At 38.9% G+C, this 18,541-nt stretch overlaps 1 protein-coding gene across 1 annotated transcript; it reads right to left on the reverse strand.

The window, feature by feature from the left end:
* Window positions 1–952: 952 nt before the first annotated feature.
* ccdc6a (coiled-coil domain containing 6a) lies at window positions 953–17,302 on the reverse strand. Its single transcript, XM_053509873.1, has 9 exons — window positions 16,986–17,302; window positions 12,808–12,957; window positions 10,530–10,658; window positions 9,714–9,817; window positions 8,791–8,951; window positions 7,054–7,210; window positions 6,418–6,518; window positions 6,126–6,247; window positions 953–2,797 (listed from the first exon to the last, which is right to left on the reverse strand). The coding sequence occupies exons 1-9, from the start codon at window positions 17,265–17,267 to the stop codon at window positions 2,633–2,635; spliced, it is 1,371 nt and encodes a 456-aa protein (XP_053365848.1). The 5' UTR covers window positions 17,268–17,302; the 3' UTR covers window positions 953–2,632.
* Between the last annotated feature and the right edge of the window lie 1,239 nt (window positions 17,303–18,541).

The following is an 18,541-nucleotide window of genomic DNA, read 5'->3' on the forward strand; positions in this document are numbered from 1 at the left end:
AGGACATAGAAGAGTACACAGTGTTTTTCACATCCTGCCTATGAAAGCAAAATGTACTTTGCTTAAACGCAATAAAAAGTTTGAGAACGATATGACAAGTAATGGACTAAAAGAATACACTCTACCAGTCAAAAGTTTAGACACCGCTTCGAATTTGTTGGTCTTTCCGAATTTGACAGCGCTAATCTGAGGTGCTGTTTGGTAATTGGTGATTTCTGAGGCTGGTAACTCTAAATGAACAAGTTTTGGTCTCGCATTTCTGGGATGGTCTTGAGATGAGATCATTATGGTGCTTGATGGGTTTTGCACACAATACTGTTCTTACACGAACTGTTCCAGAACAGTTGACCTTCATGTCAAAATAATAACTGACTTTGCTTATTAATTACATAATTTCATGTTATTTATTTTAGATTTTTTTACGCACCAGATGCTTTATGAACCAGTTAATGTCATTTTAGAGGGAGAAAATGGGCAAGTTATAAGTAAGGACAACCGGTAAACTGGCAACAGGGTAATGGGTACACAAGGGTTATTGATGTGTGTGCAGGGGAATGAAGACTACGGTCTGGTCCCACATAAGAGCTAGTGTAAAACAAATGAGAATATTATTGCTGGCTATGGAAATATAAAGGAAATATAAAGACATGAGGGATTGTACAGTACTGCAACTTACACAACAAACTGTACTGATGACCTCCCACTGTAAACCATTAAAATCTAAGCAAACATGTTTATCAAGAAAACTAATAGCCAATCGAAAGTGGCCCAAACAAAGCCACAAACCTGTTCATGACTAGAAGTGAAAAAAAAGAGTCTCTCTTATCTGGGTGGGGAGGAAAAAAAATAAAAATTACATAAAATGGTGTCTGAAGTGGGATGCACAAAAAAATCCAGATCATTAACACTTACACAAGCTCTGAGTTTGACAAAGAGAGAAGGAGAAAAGGCATTTTTGTACAAGCGTTTAATTGTATTAAGTTTCATTTGTTCAACAGTACCTCATCTCACCTGCACATCTGTTGGTACATTTTCTTATGACAGTGACATTTCGGTTAAAGGCAGCTGACTCGTCTTTGTTATGCTCTCTGCTCTGCTGATTTCTGCCTGCTGATCTGAGACCAGTGTCATTGAGTTCCCCAAAGGAAAAAACATTACCACCACCAACAGCAAAAAAAAAAAAAAAAAGGACTGATCTAAGAACAGTATCTCTGGGAATCGACTTCAGACAGATGGTGAATTTTCGGACTGGAAATCTGTATTTAAATTCAATCAGGGGAACCACTTGAACAAGATTAATAATAAATGGCGAGAGATATCACCAGATTGAATTTAAGTACCATTGTAGTTCCATGTAGCAAACTGTGATTATATGCTATAGAGTTTTGTAGCAGGTATTATATGATCAAGTATTCTTTGATCTTATTCCTACTTGCCGTGTTGACAAATAGCGGAAGATAGCACTAACGTATTAACTGCTTTTGTCCGGATTGCTCTTCATGCCAAATTACAGGTGGCGCTATTTTCCCTCTTCTGCATACACAAGTTTAAAGATGCTATTGGCTACTGCTGATGTGAATAACAGGACAGAGAATAAGAGAAAGAATACATATATGAGTGAAATGTAGTGCTGTCGGGATTCTATCTCTCCATCTATCCCCAAAAGGGGATATTACCTTTTAAAACCCAAACAGAGCTACAAGATCTTATGTATTTGGTAGTATTGCTAATTAATTTATGATTAATTAGATTTCTATATTTTGTTACAAGGTGAAATTTAAAATTTGCCTATTAGTTTGTATTGTATTGAAAGTAATCTCACTAACAGAACACTATCAGTGTTGTCTAAGATCTGTAAATTTCATTAAATCCAGTTTTCCTCCTAGACTAAATAATAGGATTTAAAAATGCATTGCTATGGGAAAAACAAAAAAAAACAAACAAAAAACAAACAAACAAAAACGCTTCAGGCACTAAACCTGTCTCTAGTTATGGAGTGTATGAACAAACTATTTATTTAGAAATTAAAAACTGGTCTCAGATCAGCATAAAAGCACAAATCCATGAAACCAGGACACATACACACATCTATATATACACACACGCGCACTGCACTCGTTATGTCGTTATGTACACATGCAAATAGGCAACAAGTGCTGTTTTAAAGTCTCGTTCCTGCCCCTGTCTTTACTTTCTACACACAAGTTTTATACACACAAACACCGTAAAAAAAAAACAACAAAAAACGAACAATCAAACTTGCACAAAAGCGCCACCATAACGCCTGAACTTAATCTTTTTAGTCACTTTTTGCACTGGTAAACAAATCCACAGTGTTTTGTTCCAGTTAGAATATTTGTGTTCTTTGTTTAGCTGAAAGTAATTTGACTCGTTGCAAATTTTTTATGGAAATGAAAGCCAGTGCCAGAAAGCAACTTAAAAAAAATAACCAAACAATCCCGTCATTCATTCTACATCAAAACCCTTGACATGATTGGAGTTGTGGTCACGTTTTCTGTCGGTTTACAAAATCATCAATATCTGTCTCGTTTAAACTTCCCGGTCCAACTGTTTCTCTTCGCAGATTGTTGAGTCGCTGTGTGCTGTAGCCTAGCGTGCTGCCATGCATGGGTTAAGGCTGAGCAGGAGGGTGCGAGGAGCCGGATGGAGCCCCTGGCTGAGTGGGTGGTGGAGGAGGAGGAGGAGGCTGCTGGGCTCCGGAGTGTGTGTTCGGGGAAGGAGGAGGCGTCGGGCGCTTAAACTTATCCGGACTGCTGCTTCTCCTTGGAGAGGGCCTCTGTGAAGACAAAGATAAAAGATAAAGGTAAAGATGAAGAAGTTTAGGTGCATTGGAATGTACCAGTGACTAGATAGTTTAGTACAGACAAACATCATTATTTTGTCTAACAGCATTTATACCAGGCTTTCAGACATGGCTACACGAGGGGTGTTCTAGTCAAACCGGGACTTTTGATTGTGCAGAATAACCACCAGTTATGAGAGTAAAAACTCATTTTATTTATCTATATAATCCCCTGCTACACTAATGCACTTATCCCAGCGTCTCACTTGTGCTTGGACACCATTAAGATAGAAAGTTTTCTCAGCATGCTGTAGACATGATTGGACTGCCTCCGCTGGCCACCAAGGAACCCCTTAGTAGGCCAAACATGTCCTTGGAGTGAGGTCAGGACTGAATGGGGGGGGGGGGGGGGGGGGGGGTGATGTGTCAATAACTCCCAGCTGAGTTCCTGTACAGTTTCCACAGACCTATGTGTCTCTCCCGCAAATCAGCGACAGATTATCCATCGAGGACTAACTGAACTTGGTTGTAACTTATCCGGCATACACTATACACTTAACATTTGATGCACTTTTATTTCAATTTTATTTCCATTCTATTTTATTACTTGTACATATTGTAAATTTTACAGCTTAAGTTTCCTATATTAGTATAATTTTTTGTTTTAAAAATTTTAGGTAACAGGCATTGTCTAAGCATTTAACTGCATTTACTGTAGCATGTTCTTCAATCAGCTTAGCGCCTTTCATTCACCAGAAATTTCATCACAAGTCCCAGGTTGATTTAAACAGCCCTCATATATCCTTATTTCATTTCATCTTTAGTCCAAACATCACTTATTGCTGATGTAACAATAGCTACATTTACATGTACAATACATCTTTAACCTGACTGAAAATCATTCCAATTAGAGATTGCAGAAGATCTGTTTACACGGATGCTGAGCTGTTTTGACATTCAGCAAGTGTTTCTGCTCACTGTGAAGCATTTAATCAGCTGGAAATACAACAGAAGTAGTGGGATTTTTTTCTCCACAATTTGATGTTAGGTAAGGATAACCATTTTTCTTTGAGAGACCCAGTGAATGAAAATAAAGACAGAAGTAAGAGAGTTGTTCACAAGGAGTTCTGCTATCAAAAACAGAAGCTAAAATACCTTCTGGCAACTCTTAACATCACTTAATGGGGCAAACATGGCAGAAAGCATGATGAAAGAGATGAGATCAGAAATCAGGTGTTTAAACTGCTAATATTTACCTATTAAACAGATCAAAGGTCCTAATCTCATTCCCATTGAAAATTCATTATAATAAAGCAGGATCAAATCCTAATCCCATTATTAGTATAGATTGGGGGAGGAAACAATTCGCTTACGTATCATGATTTCTTTTGTGTGGCATTTTATATTCTTTTAAGTATAAACAATTGAGGTGACAAAATGTTGTAGTTCCTTTATATTCCCACAGGTGGTGCGCCCTATAGCAGTCACACATTGGCAGGCAGCATGAGTGGAGGTGGAGGAAAGATACATGGCGGAGGCTGCTGGGTCTTAGTGCGCGTCTCTTACTGGTATAATCAACATCCGTGCATGCGTGTACTGTTTACTATAACACAGTGACCACATGTGCGTGTAAACACATTTTATTTTGTGTCTGCATGTGTGTGTGTACAGCAGTGATTTCGTTAGTGTGTTTTTAAAAATTTACTTTACTTTACGAGTGTTTTGGAATATGAGTCCGCTTCCGGAACGAATTATGCTCGTAATCCAAGGTTCCACTATATCTATTTGGCAGATGTAAAGCATACATGTCTATGTTTTTTGTGTTAGTCCATTTTTATTTTATTTTATTATTATAACAGCTCAAGGAGCATCATGTTTGTGCACTTTCTAAAGATTTTAGTTCTGTTTTGGAATAAAGGGTTGGAAAGGAGTGCTTTTCTTGTTTTTATCCAATTAAGCGAGAAAAAAAAAAATCTATAGATTAATCAATTATTAAAATAATCGTTAGTTGCAGGCCTACTATGTATTGTGAAATCATATCGGGTGATTCCCATTTCTTATCATTAGTGGAAGACTGGGGTCCATGTGAATGAAACTATTGTTGATTCCTCTTCCACTGTTGGAGCTCTTTCGTTGGATTTGCGCTCGCCTCTGCGGCCAAAATATGCCAAGTCATTTACATTATATAAAACTAAGCTTTTTTTTTTTTTTTACATACAGAAATACAATATAACATAAATAAAATTTAAGGGGTAGCTCAGTGGTTAGGACCAAATACGGTTTGGAAGGTCCCAGGTTCAAACCCCACAACCACCAAGGCACCATTGTAGCGCCCTTGAGCAAGGTCCTTAATCCTCAACTGCTTAGATGTATAATGAGATAGAAATGTAAGTCGCTCTGGATAAGGTTGTCTGATAAATGCTGTAATCTAATGTGAATAAAATCATTTACAATCAATCAAACATGGGTTATTTTTAATCAAACTTGACTGCTGAATATTTTCCGGAATTGTGGTTGTCATTATATATGAAATTTACTGTTGCGCTCCAGTTGCTATGTTTCTACAGCACAACCAAAATGCCTTTATAAAAAGGTTAGTTTTATTTATATATGCTGTGGATGTCACATGCTCATGGACTCTTTCTATTTTTAGACCTCACCTTAAGACCTTTTTATACACTTTGGCATTTACTAAAGAGCGATTAGGTGTACTTCTCCCTGTTTTTATTTACTATTGATTTATTTATTGTTTTATTTGCTTATTTTATACAATGAGGGTGGACTTTATTATTCATTTTATTTAATCTTTCTTTATTAATTTTTAATACTTTTAATTTCTTATTATTGTCTTTATTTGTCTGCAGCTATTTTAGTATTGTACAGGACTTTGGTCAACTAAGATGTGTTAAATGTGATGTAAAAATAATTTTGACTTGACTCTTATGTAGCGCATATGTATGTGCACGCATGTGACTGTGTGGAGGCTGAATGGAGGCATTAAACATGAATAACAGATGAATGCATGAATAAGTCAGTGTGTTGGAGGGAAGCTGGCTCCACCATCACGATCATCAGTGAAGGAGGAATTTTTCATCAAGAACATAAAAAAGCCCAAATACAATGTCGCCAAAGCAACAGTCTCTTAGCAACTGCTTAGTCCCTACAGCTACCTTCGACTCCATGACTTGTTGAAGGTGCTAAAAAAGGGGAGAGGAAGAGAAATAAAAGGCCCACCCAAAGAGCACATAATATTCCAAACAGAAATACACAAATTGAACTGAACAACAGCGTGTCTCGACCTCCTGGTGTTTTGTGTTCATACCTGAACTCCGTGGGAGGGTCCAGGGTGGATGTGCAGTCCAGGGGGTGTGTAGTGTGCGTGTGGGGGCCTGCTCAGTGTGGCCGGGGGAGTGAATCCCACCGTGTGACTGCCGTACGACAATCCTGCAACACCACAGAAGATATATACATACATCTGTTACATCAGAATTACTGAGCGAGTAAAATATATTTTATATTAAGAACTGGAGTTCTTAAAAAATTAAGATTAAGACTGATCCTACTATAAAAAACAGTGTGCGTTTGTGAGGTGCGGTGTTGCTGTGGCGACGTACCTGGAGAGATGGGGCGGCTGGAGGAGGGAGAGGGGGTGTAAGGGGTTGGACTGGACACTGTACGAGCTCGCAGTCCCTGAGCAGACATCTCGTTAAAATATCTGCAACACAGACAGATAGAAAGGGAAATTCCCAAAGGTTAAAAAAAGTAAAAGCAACATAAAGAGTGAGACAGACAAAATCAAAGATACAAAGACTGAAGAGCAGCATGAAGAAATATCAGAGAGACAGGGCCATAGAGACACAGAAAGAGATAGTAAAAAAAAAAAAAATGAGACATAGATAAATATCGCCAGAGACAAACAACAAGTGCGAGAGGAAAAGGCAAAGAGAAAGACAGAGAGTCAGATACAAACAGAGACGAAGAAACATTAAAGAGAGACCAGAAGAAATGGTGACCCAGAAATACAAAAATACAGAGAGAGATTTAGATTTGAAGGTTTAGGATCATGTTACTAATCTAACCCTAAGTTTCCAGAAGTCTCACACACTCTTTTCACTTTATCTTTAAACTGTGTGAAAGGTATTTACTGGGGGGAAAAAAAAATTCAGCAGGTCAGACACATGAAAGTGAAACAACCAAGCATGTCTAAATTTTTTCCCCATCAGTTGCGTCACAGCTTCGTCAGGTCGTACCTCTCATCGTCCATCTCTAGACTGCTCTCGCTCTCGCTCAGCTGCCTGCACAGAGCCTCTCTCCTCTCCATTTCCCGCTGCAGCTTCCTCTGCAGACGCATGTTCTCCTCCCGCATCTGTCGCTCCTCTTCGATGTACTGCGCTCGTTTCTCTGTGTCTGAGATACACACAGGAGATTTTTGAAAATCAACAACAAATAAAACTATCAATTATGAGGGGAAAAAACGAAAAGAAGAAAAAAAAATAATAATAACAGTGCAAAGCTTGGCTGCGTTTTATTCCAATGTGTATTTTAAAGTGTACTTTCTGTGCAGGGAATGTGAGTTTCGGGAATGTTCTACAAAATTCCACCAGTCGGAACACAGTGCAACGTCACCAATGCAGATGTCACCTTCTCTGTGCGTTGCCCTGGTAACAAAAGCACCGTGTTAGGTACCTGCTGCTGCTACTGTGGACATTTCGCACTACAGCAATTAAATATTAAACATTTATTGAAACAAAAAAACGATACCATTATAAGAAGCATACTACTGAATTGTGTTTAACTTGTAAATATTAAATTGATCTGCTTATTTACAAGACGTCCAGAAAAATTATTAAGTTTTTAACTGATTCTTAGCTTTTATAATAGTAATTTGTTAAATGATTTTAACTAAATTAAAATATTGCATAAATTACAAGTTATCAAAATTACATTATTTTGTTCTCACTATTAATAAAAAATATAAATCTACATTTCAAGCTCCATTTTGTTGCTCCAGCCGAGGTGCAATGACTTATGGGAAACTTTGCTTGCCCACTTTCGGTGAAGTGATAAAGCATTGCTCACATGTTGTATACACCATCCACAGTTCCCTCTAAACTGAGCAGTTTGACATCATACTTAGCCTTACTAAATAATCTGTGAGATCTACAAAATGTTCAGTTTAAAGGGAACTGCAGACTTCACTTCACCAAAATACGGAATAAAACATTTCTCACAAGTCATGGAGAATGGACGAAAAAAAAAATCTTAAAAAGGAATTTATATATTTATTATCATTATTATCGAGGACATCATCATATTAAAAGAACTAATTAATAAAAATTTTATTTAATCAGAAAATCTGTAATATTACTTCAAACAATTAATCAATTTTTATGATTTTTATTAATCAGTAATTTATGTACAAGTTATAGACATTTCAAAAGCATATGTTTTATAATGGTATTAGATTTTCTTTCAATAAATATGTAATATTTAATGCCCTCCACAGCAGCAGCGACAAGTATCCAAGGTGATAATGGTACCATGGTAATGCACGGAGGAAGTGATGTCAGCGCTGGTGACTTCGCAGGGTGTTCCGAATGGTGGAATTTTTGTCGAGGGAAGTTCCCTTTACCGACATTAGAACACTTCAGAATGGAAGGCAGCTCATGTTTTTACTCTGCAGACCAGGAAAACTCGATGCTGAAACATCAGCATACAGCCTAACCATAATTTGGAGCAGCAGGATGAAAGGGTGAATCAGGAAAGAGAAAAAGCAGATGAAACAAAATGAACAGATGGGTGAAGGAAACTCAAGATGAACAGAAGGAAGGAAAGAATGACAAGACATGCTAACCACTCAGACGGTGAATAATATTTTAAGGATGTACATTCATTAACACTGACGTGTGATGCAATTTCAAACTGTTTTTTGGTACGATCCACGGTAGGTGTGTGTGTGCGCGGGTGAGTGTGAGTGTGTTACTCACGCTGCAGCTCGGTCGTGCGCAGGCTGCGCTTCAGTCTCTCCACCTCACTCTTTAGGAAGCGGATGTGCCGCATCATGTTCTCAGGTGAGTCGATCTCCATGGAAATGTCCCGCGGGGAGGGCGGGGCCGACACCGGCTGGTCCAGCTTCTCTTGCAGGATTCTGATCGACACAGAGAGGGACAAGATCACACACACCACAATAGACATACATAGAATCACCTTACCTGGCACAATTTTTCCACCCAAGCTCCACTCACATAATTATTTAATGACCAATCACGGCTTAGCTAGTCTCGATCTGGGTCTGATCATGTGTAGTGGTGTAAAATCTTCTATCCAAGGTTTTGGATCTCTACACAAATACTTTGGACAAAGGTTTATCGGCTAGATTTAATTGATGACTTTCTTTTTTAACACCATGCCAGCTTCTATGGCTATATTCATGGCGAGAGTCATTTTTCTTATTCAATATTAAAACTAAATAAGATGTTTAAAATTATTTTTTTCTAGGAACTTTAAAACTACATTTGGATTTACTTGTTTAAAACCTTTTTTTGTGTCAACAGAATAAAACCAGTTCCTTAAAGGAGTAAAAAAGTTAAAGACAACTGGGTTCTGCATGATAAACATTGTGGTGGATTTTCTCTAGAGAGTAAAAATGTGTATGTAGCTTTTAAGTGACCTATCCTGCACCTTGCATAAGCACTTGATCGCAACAATTTTAAAAAGGAAATGTATGTCTTGATCCAACATCAGGATTTCTCATATAGTTTATTATTTAAACATTGATCCCATTCTGATTGCCATATATTTTTGATGTATTTCAACTGATGACCTCAAATGTAACAACTATCACTACCTTATGCCTTAACACACGCACGACTGCTTGCAGCTGATCCTGGATCAGTGCTCTGACTCGCACCTTTTCTCAGCCTCCAGCTTGTCCATACGTTTCCAAAGCCGGTTAACCAGCGCCTCTTGCTCCTGCTCCAATGTGTTCTCCAGGTCAATCTTCTCACGACGCAGCTACGAAAACACAAACAAATTAATCAATAACGTTTTTCAAGCAGAATGCTCCTATGAGATCTTTTGCATGATGTCATTTTCTACAAGAGACATTTTCTACATTTAATATTTACCAAAGGAGTCCCCAGTGCCAGACAGGAAAGTTTACAAGACCACTATTTTATTTTTATACACACCCAAAAAAAAAAAAAAAAAACAATACTCTTGTGGGTGTGTATAAAGCCAAAATAATGTATACAAACTTCAACAGCTTTTATCTATGCCCTTTTTTAAAGCTTGAATTGAATTATGGCAGCAATGTGCAGTATTGTTTCCTCTAAAGAAGTCAGCAGTAGCCGCACTACCATCATGTGATGCCATCATGTGATCGTCAGAAAAGAGGCGTAGTGTTGGTTTACTCTGTATATACATCATTATTTATTGTACAGCAATAATTTTTTTGTAAAATATTTATATAAGTTTTTCTTTTCCTTAAGTGTGTATCCAGAATTTGGCTGACTCTGTGTGTAGTTCATGTATATAAAATTATTTTATTCTATTCCATAAATAATGCTGTTAAGATATTCATTTGAAAAGTTATCATCACACTCTGTATTTTGTTTATGAAGTATTTTGGAGTCTGAATGCGCCATGACTTGGCAACCTGGGCGTGTGATGCAGAATCACTCCCTCGTTTTTCTACTGTTACTGCTGACAGCACCCCCAGTGTTACCTGCTCTAAGGTGAGCTGCTTGGTGATGGTGTCATTCTCCAGCTTCTTGATCTTCTTCATGAGCTTGTTGACTTGAAACTCCTGCTCCTGCTCCAAGTGCTGCTCCAGCTCGGCTTTCTCATGCTGGAGCTGCGGAGAAAAAAACAGAACGATCAGTGACTCTGGTTCGACCCGCCATCTGAAACCAAACTGGCAGACAATGAGCTAAAACTCCATTACTGTCCTTTGCAGCTTTTCAGCACAGCATTCATGTCCCAGATTTTTTTTTATAAGTCATATCATATTTTACAGTTTTTAATTGAAAGGCAAATAAGATTCACCCATTATATATTTTACTTAATACAATTAACTAAATACATATGAAAAACAAACAAAAAATCCTTACTGATTAAATCATAAATCCAACCTTTAATTGAGAGTCATTCACTTTCATTCTCCCTTCAATTAAATCTTCCATTACAGTATGAAGTAACATTTGGGATATAGGCAGAGAGTGAAGGACAGTAAAAATCGAAATAGTGATGGAAGAGGAGCTAAAAAAAACCAGTTTAAATTCAAATATATGTGGCATTTTTGGTGAACAGTATTAGGAATTAGTGAGAAATCTATTTCAGAAGTAGTAGATACAATGACAAACACTTTGGACTTAAAGTCCCAGGATGTGATAAAGCTACAGACCGTTCAGACCAGCTGTTCTTCAGTTTCGTGCTTAGGAAGCAGTTAAGAGTCGAGCGTTCAGATTGTGAGATGATAAGAGATTGACAGAGTAAAAGTCTAAAACCCCGCGGTAGCACTCTTCCTTTCGACATGCAGTTGAACAGGGTTGTGGATATAACCGCGCACTAAACTCTCAACATGTGAATGAAAAATGTTTAAACTAGCAATGCAGATGTAGGGTGGATTTATTTATTACGAAATGAATCTTAATATTCAAATCTTCCAGGGTGGATTTTTCCTTTAAACCGCACGAGCAAGTTTAATCCCTTCAGGTCATGTGTTGTTTAGACAGAAAGTCTGGTTGTGGTCCAGACAGTGTGTCACTACACGCCGAGCCACATATGGTGGTCACGATGACTCACGGTTCCCACTCGAAAAATACCCTCTCCGAGCCTTCACAAGGCCGTGTTGTTGAGATGAACTTTGGACCGTTTGAGATGTACCACTGGGCTGGGCCACATGAACAATCGGTTTATGATTACCTCTCACTGAAGGAATTGTCAGACAGAAGACTGATAAAGACCATGCGCGTGTGACTTGCGCAATTCGTTCTCAAAGTAAGTAAATATTTACAGAGGTTAACCATAACGTACGCAGCTGCAGACTTCCAGAGGAACGGACATGGCATGGCTCTCCTATGAAATGAAATGGGTAGGAAGAAAAACCGAACAGCAACAAAGACATGTGGATTGAAGTGTGTGGTGCATCAGGCCTTCGGTTACTCATCCATCATGCAGAGCTTCAGTAACTAATCCTCGGTCAAACGCACCCACAGGCCAAGTGGGCTCTCCAATTACCCACCCTTCGACCAAACACCCACACCTCCCCCGCAACACGTGTCATCTCCTCAGCTTGAGCGCAATCTGACTCACTTGCTCCGACCTCTGAGCACTTGCACCCTTTTGTACAAAGATTTATTTTTTTTTTTCTTTTTTCAGTACGATTGAGCCCAAAAACAAGCCATCGGTGACTCATCATGAGATGAGGGCGAAACAGGAAATGTGTGGAAATGCACGAGGGCTGATGGAGGATCAGATCCACTCAAGAGCGTGCAAAAGAACAGAACAACATATCAGGTTTTTAATCATGTTTAGCAATAAAAAAATTAATAAATATTTTAAAAATTGGCAGTGTGAAGTAATGACTCATTAAAAAAGGAAAAAAACTAAAATCAGCATCATAAATATAAGAGGAAAATATATATAGCAATTACAACAAAACAATAATAAAATAAGTTGGCCCTATGGGTTTTTGAAAGAGGTGAATGTGAAGATCAGTTGTCCACAAACAGATTGGCCAGATAGTGTACACTTTTTAACATAATATGTGGATTTTATACAAGCACAAAGACAAACTATAATTAATTAATTAATATGTCTGATTGAAAATTTATTAACAGAATGTTTGTTTTACATAATACTTCTCACGGGTCTATTATCATGGGCACCAGCAGAGGGTATATTTTTGGCACCCTCATAAAAATTTTTTTATGTTTGTCTTACATGGCGTAAAGATAAACGATTGGTGAGGTCAAATTAATTTGTCCGTTCTGCTGATTTACCTGCATGAGTTTCCGAGACAGATCATTCGTAAGGAACTCCTCCTCCTTCTCATAGTTCACGGCGAGCGTCTCCTTCTCCTTCTGCAAAGCCTGGATCTTCTTGAACAAGGTGTTAGAGATGAACTCCTCCTCTTGCTCCGCCCTCGCTTGCTGCACACAAACACCACATCAAAAAATTAACTCTGATTCACAGACTTATGCTGCGTTGAAAAGAACATACACTAGAGAAAACTACTTTCCCCCAGAACGCAGCAAGAGCGCTGATGTCTTAAATTCGCTGGTAAAATCGTGTGCGATACCTCAATACCCTACGATTCCCCCTAAAAGAATACATATTGTTTGGATGGATTTAAAGGCATAACTTCCATGTTTAAAGATCACAGATTGGGAGATTTGGCATCAGATCTGATTCATTACTCGATCTCTGTGGAACTCGAGCACAATACAAATGAAGGTTACGTTCTGGTCAGAAAATTTCCCGTTAGGGAGAGCAGACAGGAAATTACTTATGTTTAATGATAATGCCTCTTTTGTCTCTCTGACTGCAAATAGATGACTTATCACACATGCCCCAGCCAAAAAAAAAAAACTAAGCACAGACCAATAAAACTATTAAAAACTAAAACGCAACAACCAGTACAAGGTGGGGGGAAAATAAATAAATAAATAGAGAAAATTCACAGTATATCTAAATAGCAGTATCATACCAGTATCTCTTACAACTTTACATACAGCACTAAATTATTACAAAAAGATAAAGTTTATATTATAAAGTTTAAATCTTGTTCCTCTCAAAGATTAAAATAATTTACTTTTTACTTTATTTATTCTTTAGATATTCCTTAGCGCTTTTGATTTCATTTTAAGACAAACTAATGCAAACCTCGTCTCGACCAATTTAAATCTCCATGGATTACTGCGTTTCTGCAAAAAATATGAAAAAAAGAGGCGAGCCAAAACAAACACATAAATAAAGACAAATAAAATCACTCAAATATGACAAAAGAAATGGCGTTGAATAAACTGTTCATGTAAAGCTGTTCACGCAGAGACATAAATACAGCCAATTTCGCTTTTATCATCATAATTAAAATTATTAAAATATACACAGACAAGAAACAACCTCCACAGCTGTCTTTCAGCTTTTTTCCCATGTCAGTCATTTTATGCTCCAGTTGCCAGTGCACTTGACCTTTTATGGAGTTTTGTGGGCGTTACTATATGCTATATGACCCTATATGACACATCCTGACACAGCTCGTATTGTAACTTAAGCCAAGGAAAAAGTATTGCTTGCTATCTCTGCTGATGGTCCCTGCTTGACCAATGTAATGAGTGGAGAAACGGACTTCACTGTAAGTATAATAAAATACAGAAGATAACGTTCGCGTGACCTACATGTGAGAAAGTGCATATTGTGAACCACAATTTCATACAATTAAACAAAGAAGATAATGATCAGCACATAGGAGACAGCGATCGCTTACAGGATTAGGAATGAGTACGTTTACTACAATCAACTCTAGGAAACACGACATCTCACACACTCTTGTAAGCACATTTGAACAACTTGACAAGGGCTAAATTAGAGGATTCTCATAATCTCTCAGACACACAAACATTTCTACGAAATCAAAGCACCTCTAACGTCTTACCTTATGTGGCAGACGATAATTAGATGATTTTCAAATGAGACGCATATCTAACAAACATGAGTTAGACACTTCAGAAAGAAACCTGTGTCTATAGAAGGTAGTAACGATTTTCATGTAGGTTGTGTTTCCATTCGGTATGGTTTTTGCACCAAACTCGATCATATTGCTTCTTTTTGACAAAACTTCCATTGACACTTTTGCATCTTTCATATTGAAGAACCAAATTATACACCCATCAGCCGTAAAATTATGACCATCTGCCTAATCTTGCGAAGGTTCCCTATTTTGCCACCATAACAGTGACGACTCTGTGTGTTCTGACATCTTTCTATCACAACTAGTATTAACATTTTCCTCAATTTGAGCTACAGTATCTCCTCTATTGGATCGGTCTACATGGATCAGAGTCTTTGCTCCCCAAGTGCATCAGTGAGACATGGCCACCCATGACCCTGTCGCCAGTTCTGCTTCATGATCAGTGTATGTTCTGCTTCTGATCAGTGTATGTTCTTCTAGTCAACATTAGGTCTAACAATAAGGCAATGGCTTTCATTTATTTTCTATACCGTTTAACCTGTACAATAGTGATAAAGGGAATAAAAACATTTGACAAATCAAGATAACATCACAAAATTGATGAGTCATGATAGAACTTTTGCACTTTTTGTTTCTTATGTTCTGTACAACTGCTTTGAGACAAGGTTAAATTTTATTTGTGTAGCACTTTTAACAATCAACTGAACTAATTCTTCTATGTGCCAGTTTTTGTGTCACCACTCTGACTACAAAATACCAGGGTTCGGGTTCGATTCCCCGGCTCTGTTTGCATGTTCTCCCGTGTTTGGTGGGTTTCCTCCAGGTACTCCGGTTTCCTCCCACAGTCCAAAGACATGTAGATTAGGCTAACTGCCATTCCCAATTTGCCCATATTGTGTGAATGTGTGTGTGTGTGCCCCGCGATGAATTGGCACCCTGTCCAGGGTGTACCCTGCCTTGTGCCCTAAGCCTCCTGGGGTAGGCTCCAGGTACCCGTGACCCTGAATACAGAATAAAGCGGTACAAAGATGAGTGAGTGAAAGTAATTACATTTATAATATGTTGACTATTTTTCAGCTTGACCAGCCATGACCAATCAGGCTTGGACTTAACCAATTAGAGTGCATGAGCTTCTGAGTACGGCACCATTACGATGAAAAAAAATTCATCTCGGGTGGGGTCTGATGATTCCCATCTCTACTATATGTACATGTTCGTGGAAAATCTGAAGCCCATCTCAGAAGAATTCGGGGACGATGCAGGCCACACCCTGGACAGGGTGCCAATCCAATGCAGGACAAACACTGCAATCTGAGAGGAATGCCAGAGGAGACCAGGAGGAAACCCACCAAGCACAGGGAGAACATGCAACACTCCATGCGCAAAGACCCGAGGCGGGAATCGAACCCTCGACCCTACTCTAAAACCAAATCCAGTGTATAAAAGGGTAAATTTACACACATCCCTGAGAGAATCTCTCTTCTGTCGCTTGTACTGGTTGTAAGCAGGAAATCTATAGTTGCATCTTAGGCTTGAATGCAGTACATGTACCAGGCCTTACTTAACACACACCAGAAATCCGATCTTGTCGAAATACACAAGCTAAATCCAACACAATCTGTCTAGACACATGCACGCACACACAAAACCCCTGAGATGATGGATATAGACTAAAAGCTCCATCTCCTTTTTTTTTTTTAAGTAACCCTGTTTAAACATCCCATCTGTTTGGTTATAGGAACTAGGCTACTTATACACCAAATCCATCGAAGAGTTAAAACAATCACCCAAACACTGCTCTGCCATTTTTTTCTCTGTTTAATGACCAAACTAAGACAGTCATCAATCCGGGTTGCCACATCGTCACGTTTGACGTATTTAATCTGATGGCGCACGTCGATATTTAAATACGACAAAGTCGAATATGACAATCTGGCAACCCGGGTAGTATTTGGCGTTGCTAAGATCATTCGCTAGCATAAATGCTACACCAGATTTAGTCGATTTATATCACAAGCAGTGTTAATACATTTCAATATATTATAATATAGTGCATTAAAACAAAGTTACATTAATAAAATTCATATATGTATATAAAAAGCAAGAATAAAAACATTTTTTCCCGACAATAAGTCTTAGCATGTGAGATTTGGGTGCTTGGTAATTTAGAAGCTAACAATGCTAACAACAGAACACGTTAATGATGCCTTGGAAGACTATTAAATATTACAGCAGATATATAAATGATAATATTTACTTCAGTTAGCTAATAAAAATGCTAATAACAGTTTAATTTATTATATCCTGACTGACATTTGTAATATGTGAATATTAAAACTGGCTATTATTATTATTGCATCCCGTGTATTGATCTACAACAGGAACAGAACGAGGAGACATTCATGATTAATAAATACGATTAAAAATGGCGCAATGTGCAGAAATAAAACAGACACTGATATAAATCTGAAGTGTGAGGTGACTCACGATGGTGACGCTGGCCCTACGCAGGTCGCGGTTCTCCTCCTGCAGACACTTGCACTTCAGCCGGAGCGTCTCCAGCTCGATCTTCAGCACTTTGTTCTCCTGCTGCAGGGACGCCAGTCGGTTGGTCAGTTCCTCCAGGCGAAACGCCGAGATAAACACACCCTGTTTGCCATCGCGGGCTGCAGGCGGAGCGGCGGCCGTGGAGGAAGAAGAGGAAAGCGGCGTGGCCGAGCTGCTGCTCCCCGCTCCGTCAGTATCACTCTCGCTGGCGCTGTCCGCCATGACTGCACCCCGAGCACTGATCCCACACACCGCAACCAGAGAGCGCCAGCACAGGGAAAGCCCCGCCTTCTCGTTCCCTATTGGTTCGTTTACCCGATTCCTCAACCAGGATTGGTTGGTGTTTTCCCGCCTCCTGTCCTATCAGACTTCCGTTTGTTTTATTGTGCACGGGCAGTTTCAGAAATATTGCCACTCCTCAGAAGTATCAAAAATACGACTTATATTAGCCATTAATTTTTTTAGGGTGCACAATTATAATTCTCATAAGATTAGTTTTTTAAAATTTCTAAATTGTTCAATCGGTAGACAGCATGGTGGTGTAGTGGTTAGCACTGTGGCCTCGCACCTCCAGGGTTGAGGGTTCGAGTCCTGCTTCGACTCTCTGTGTGTAGTGTTTGCCCCTTCTCCCCATGCTTGGTGGGTTTCCTAGGCTAACTGGTGCTTTTAAATTGTGAGTGTGAATGGATTGGCAACCCCGCCTTATGCCCAAAGCCTCCTGGGATAGGCTGCAGACCTCCTGTGACCCTGTATAAGATAAGCGGTTTAGAAGATGAATAGATAAACTGTTGAACCTGACAAATAAATGAAATTGTTTTAAGGTGGCTCAGTGGACTAGTGGCTTTCACAGTGGCTTTGCACCTCCATGGTCAGAGTTTGATTCTCACATTTTGGATCTGTGTATGTAGAGTTTGCATGTTCTGCCCATGCTTGGAGAGTTTTCTTTGGTTATTCTGGTTTCCTCCCACAGTTCAAAGACATGCAGATTAGGCTGTCCCCCCCCCCCCCCCAAATTGATCATAGTGTGTGAGTGAGTGTGTTTGTATGCCCTGTGATGGATTGGCACTCTGTGATCCTATCTATCCATCTATCTATCCATCCATCCATTCATCCATCCATCCTCCATTTGGCGCTCCTTTAAACAATTCGTCCTAATTAGGGTTATCAAAGTCACACCTTGTGTCACTGCTTTTTTCTTTTTTCTTTCTTTGGATTTTCACATGATTTCTTCCATAATTTAGTCATACCCAATGCCCACCTATTTTATGAAGCAGCAGGCACCCCCGAGAGACACAATGACAGTCAACCACATCATTCCGAACTGCTGCTCAACCACCATGAAGGAAAGTGTACTTCATTATGGCTCATACCATAATATCCATTGGTTTTACCATGGTACTTTAGACATTGCCATGGTAGCCATTGTAGGCCATTATAGAGTAAGAGGGTTGTTACTATGGCACTGTGGGTACTGTCACAGTACTATGGTATATACC

This window comes from Clarias gariepinus, chromosome 13 (assembly GCF_024256425.1).
Source record: "Clarias gariepinus isolate MV-2021 ecotype Netherlands chromosome 13, CGAR_prim_01v2, whole genome shotgun sequence".
In the NCBI taxonomy this organism is placed as follows: domain Eukaryota; kingdom Metazoa; phylum Chordata; class Actinopteri; order Siluriformes; family Clariidae; genus Clarias; species Clarias gariepinus.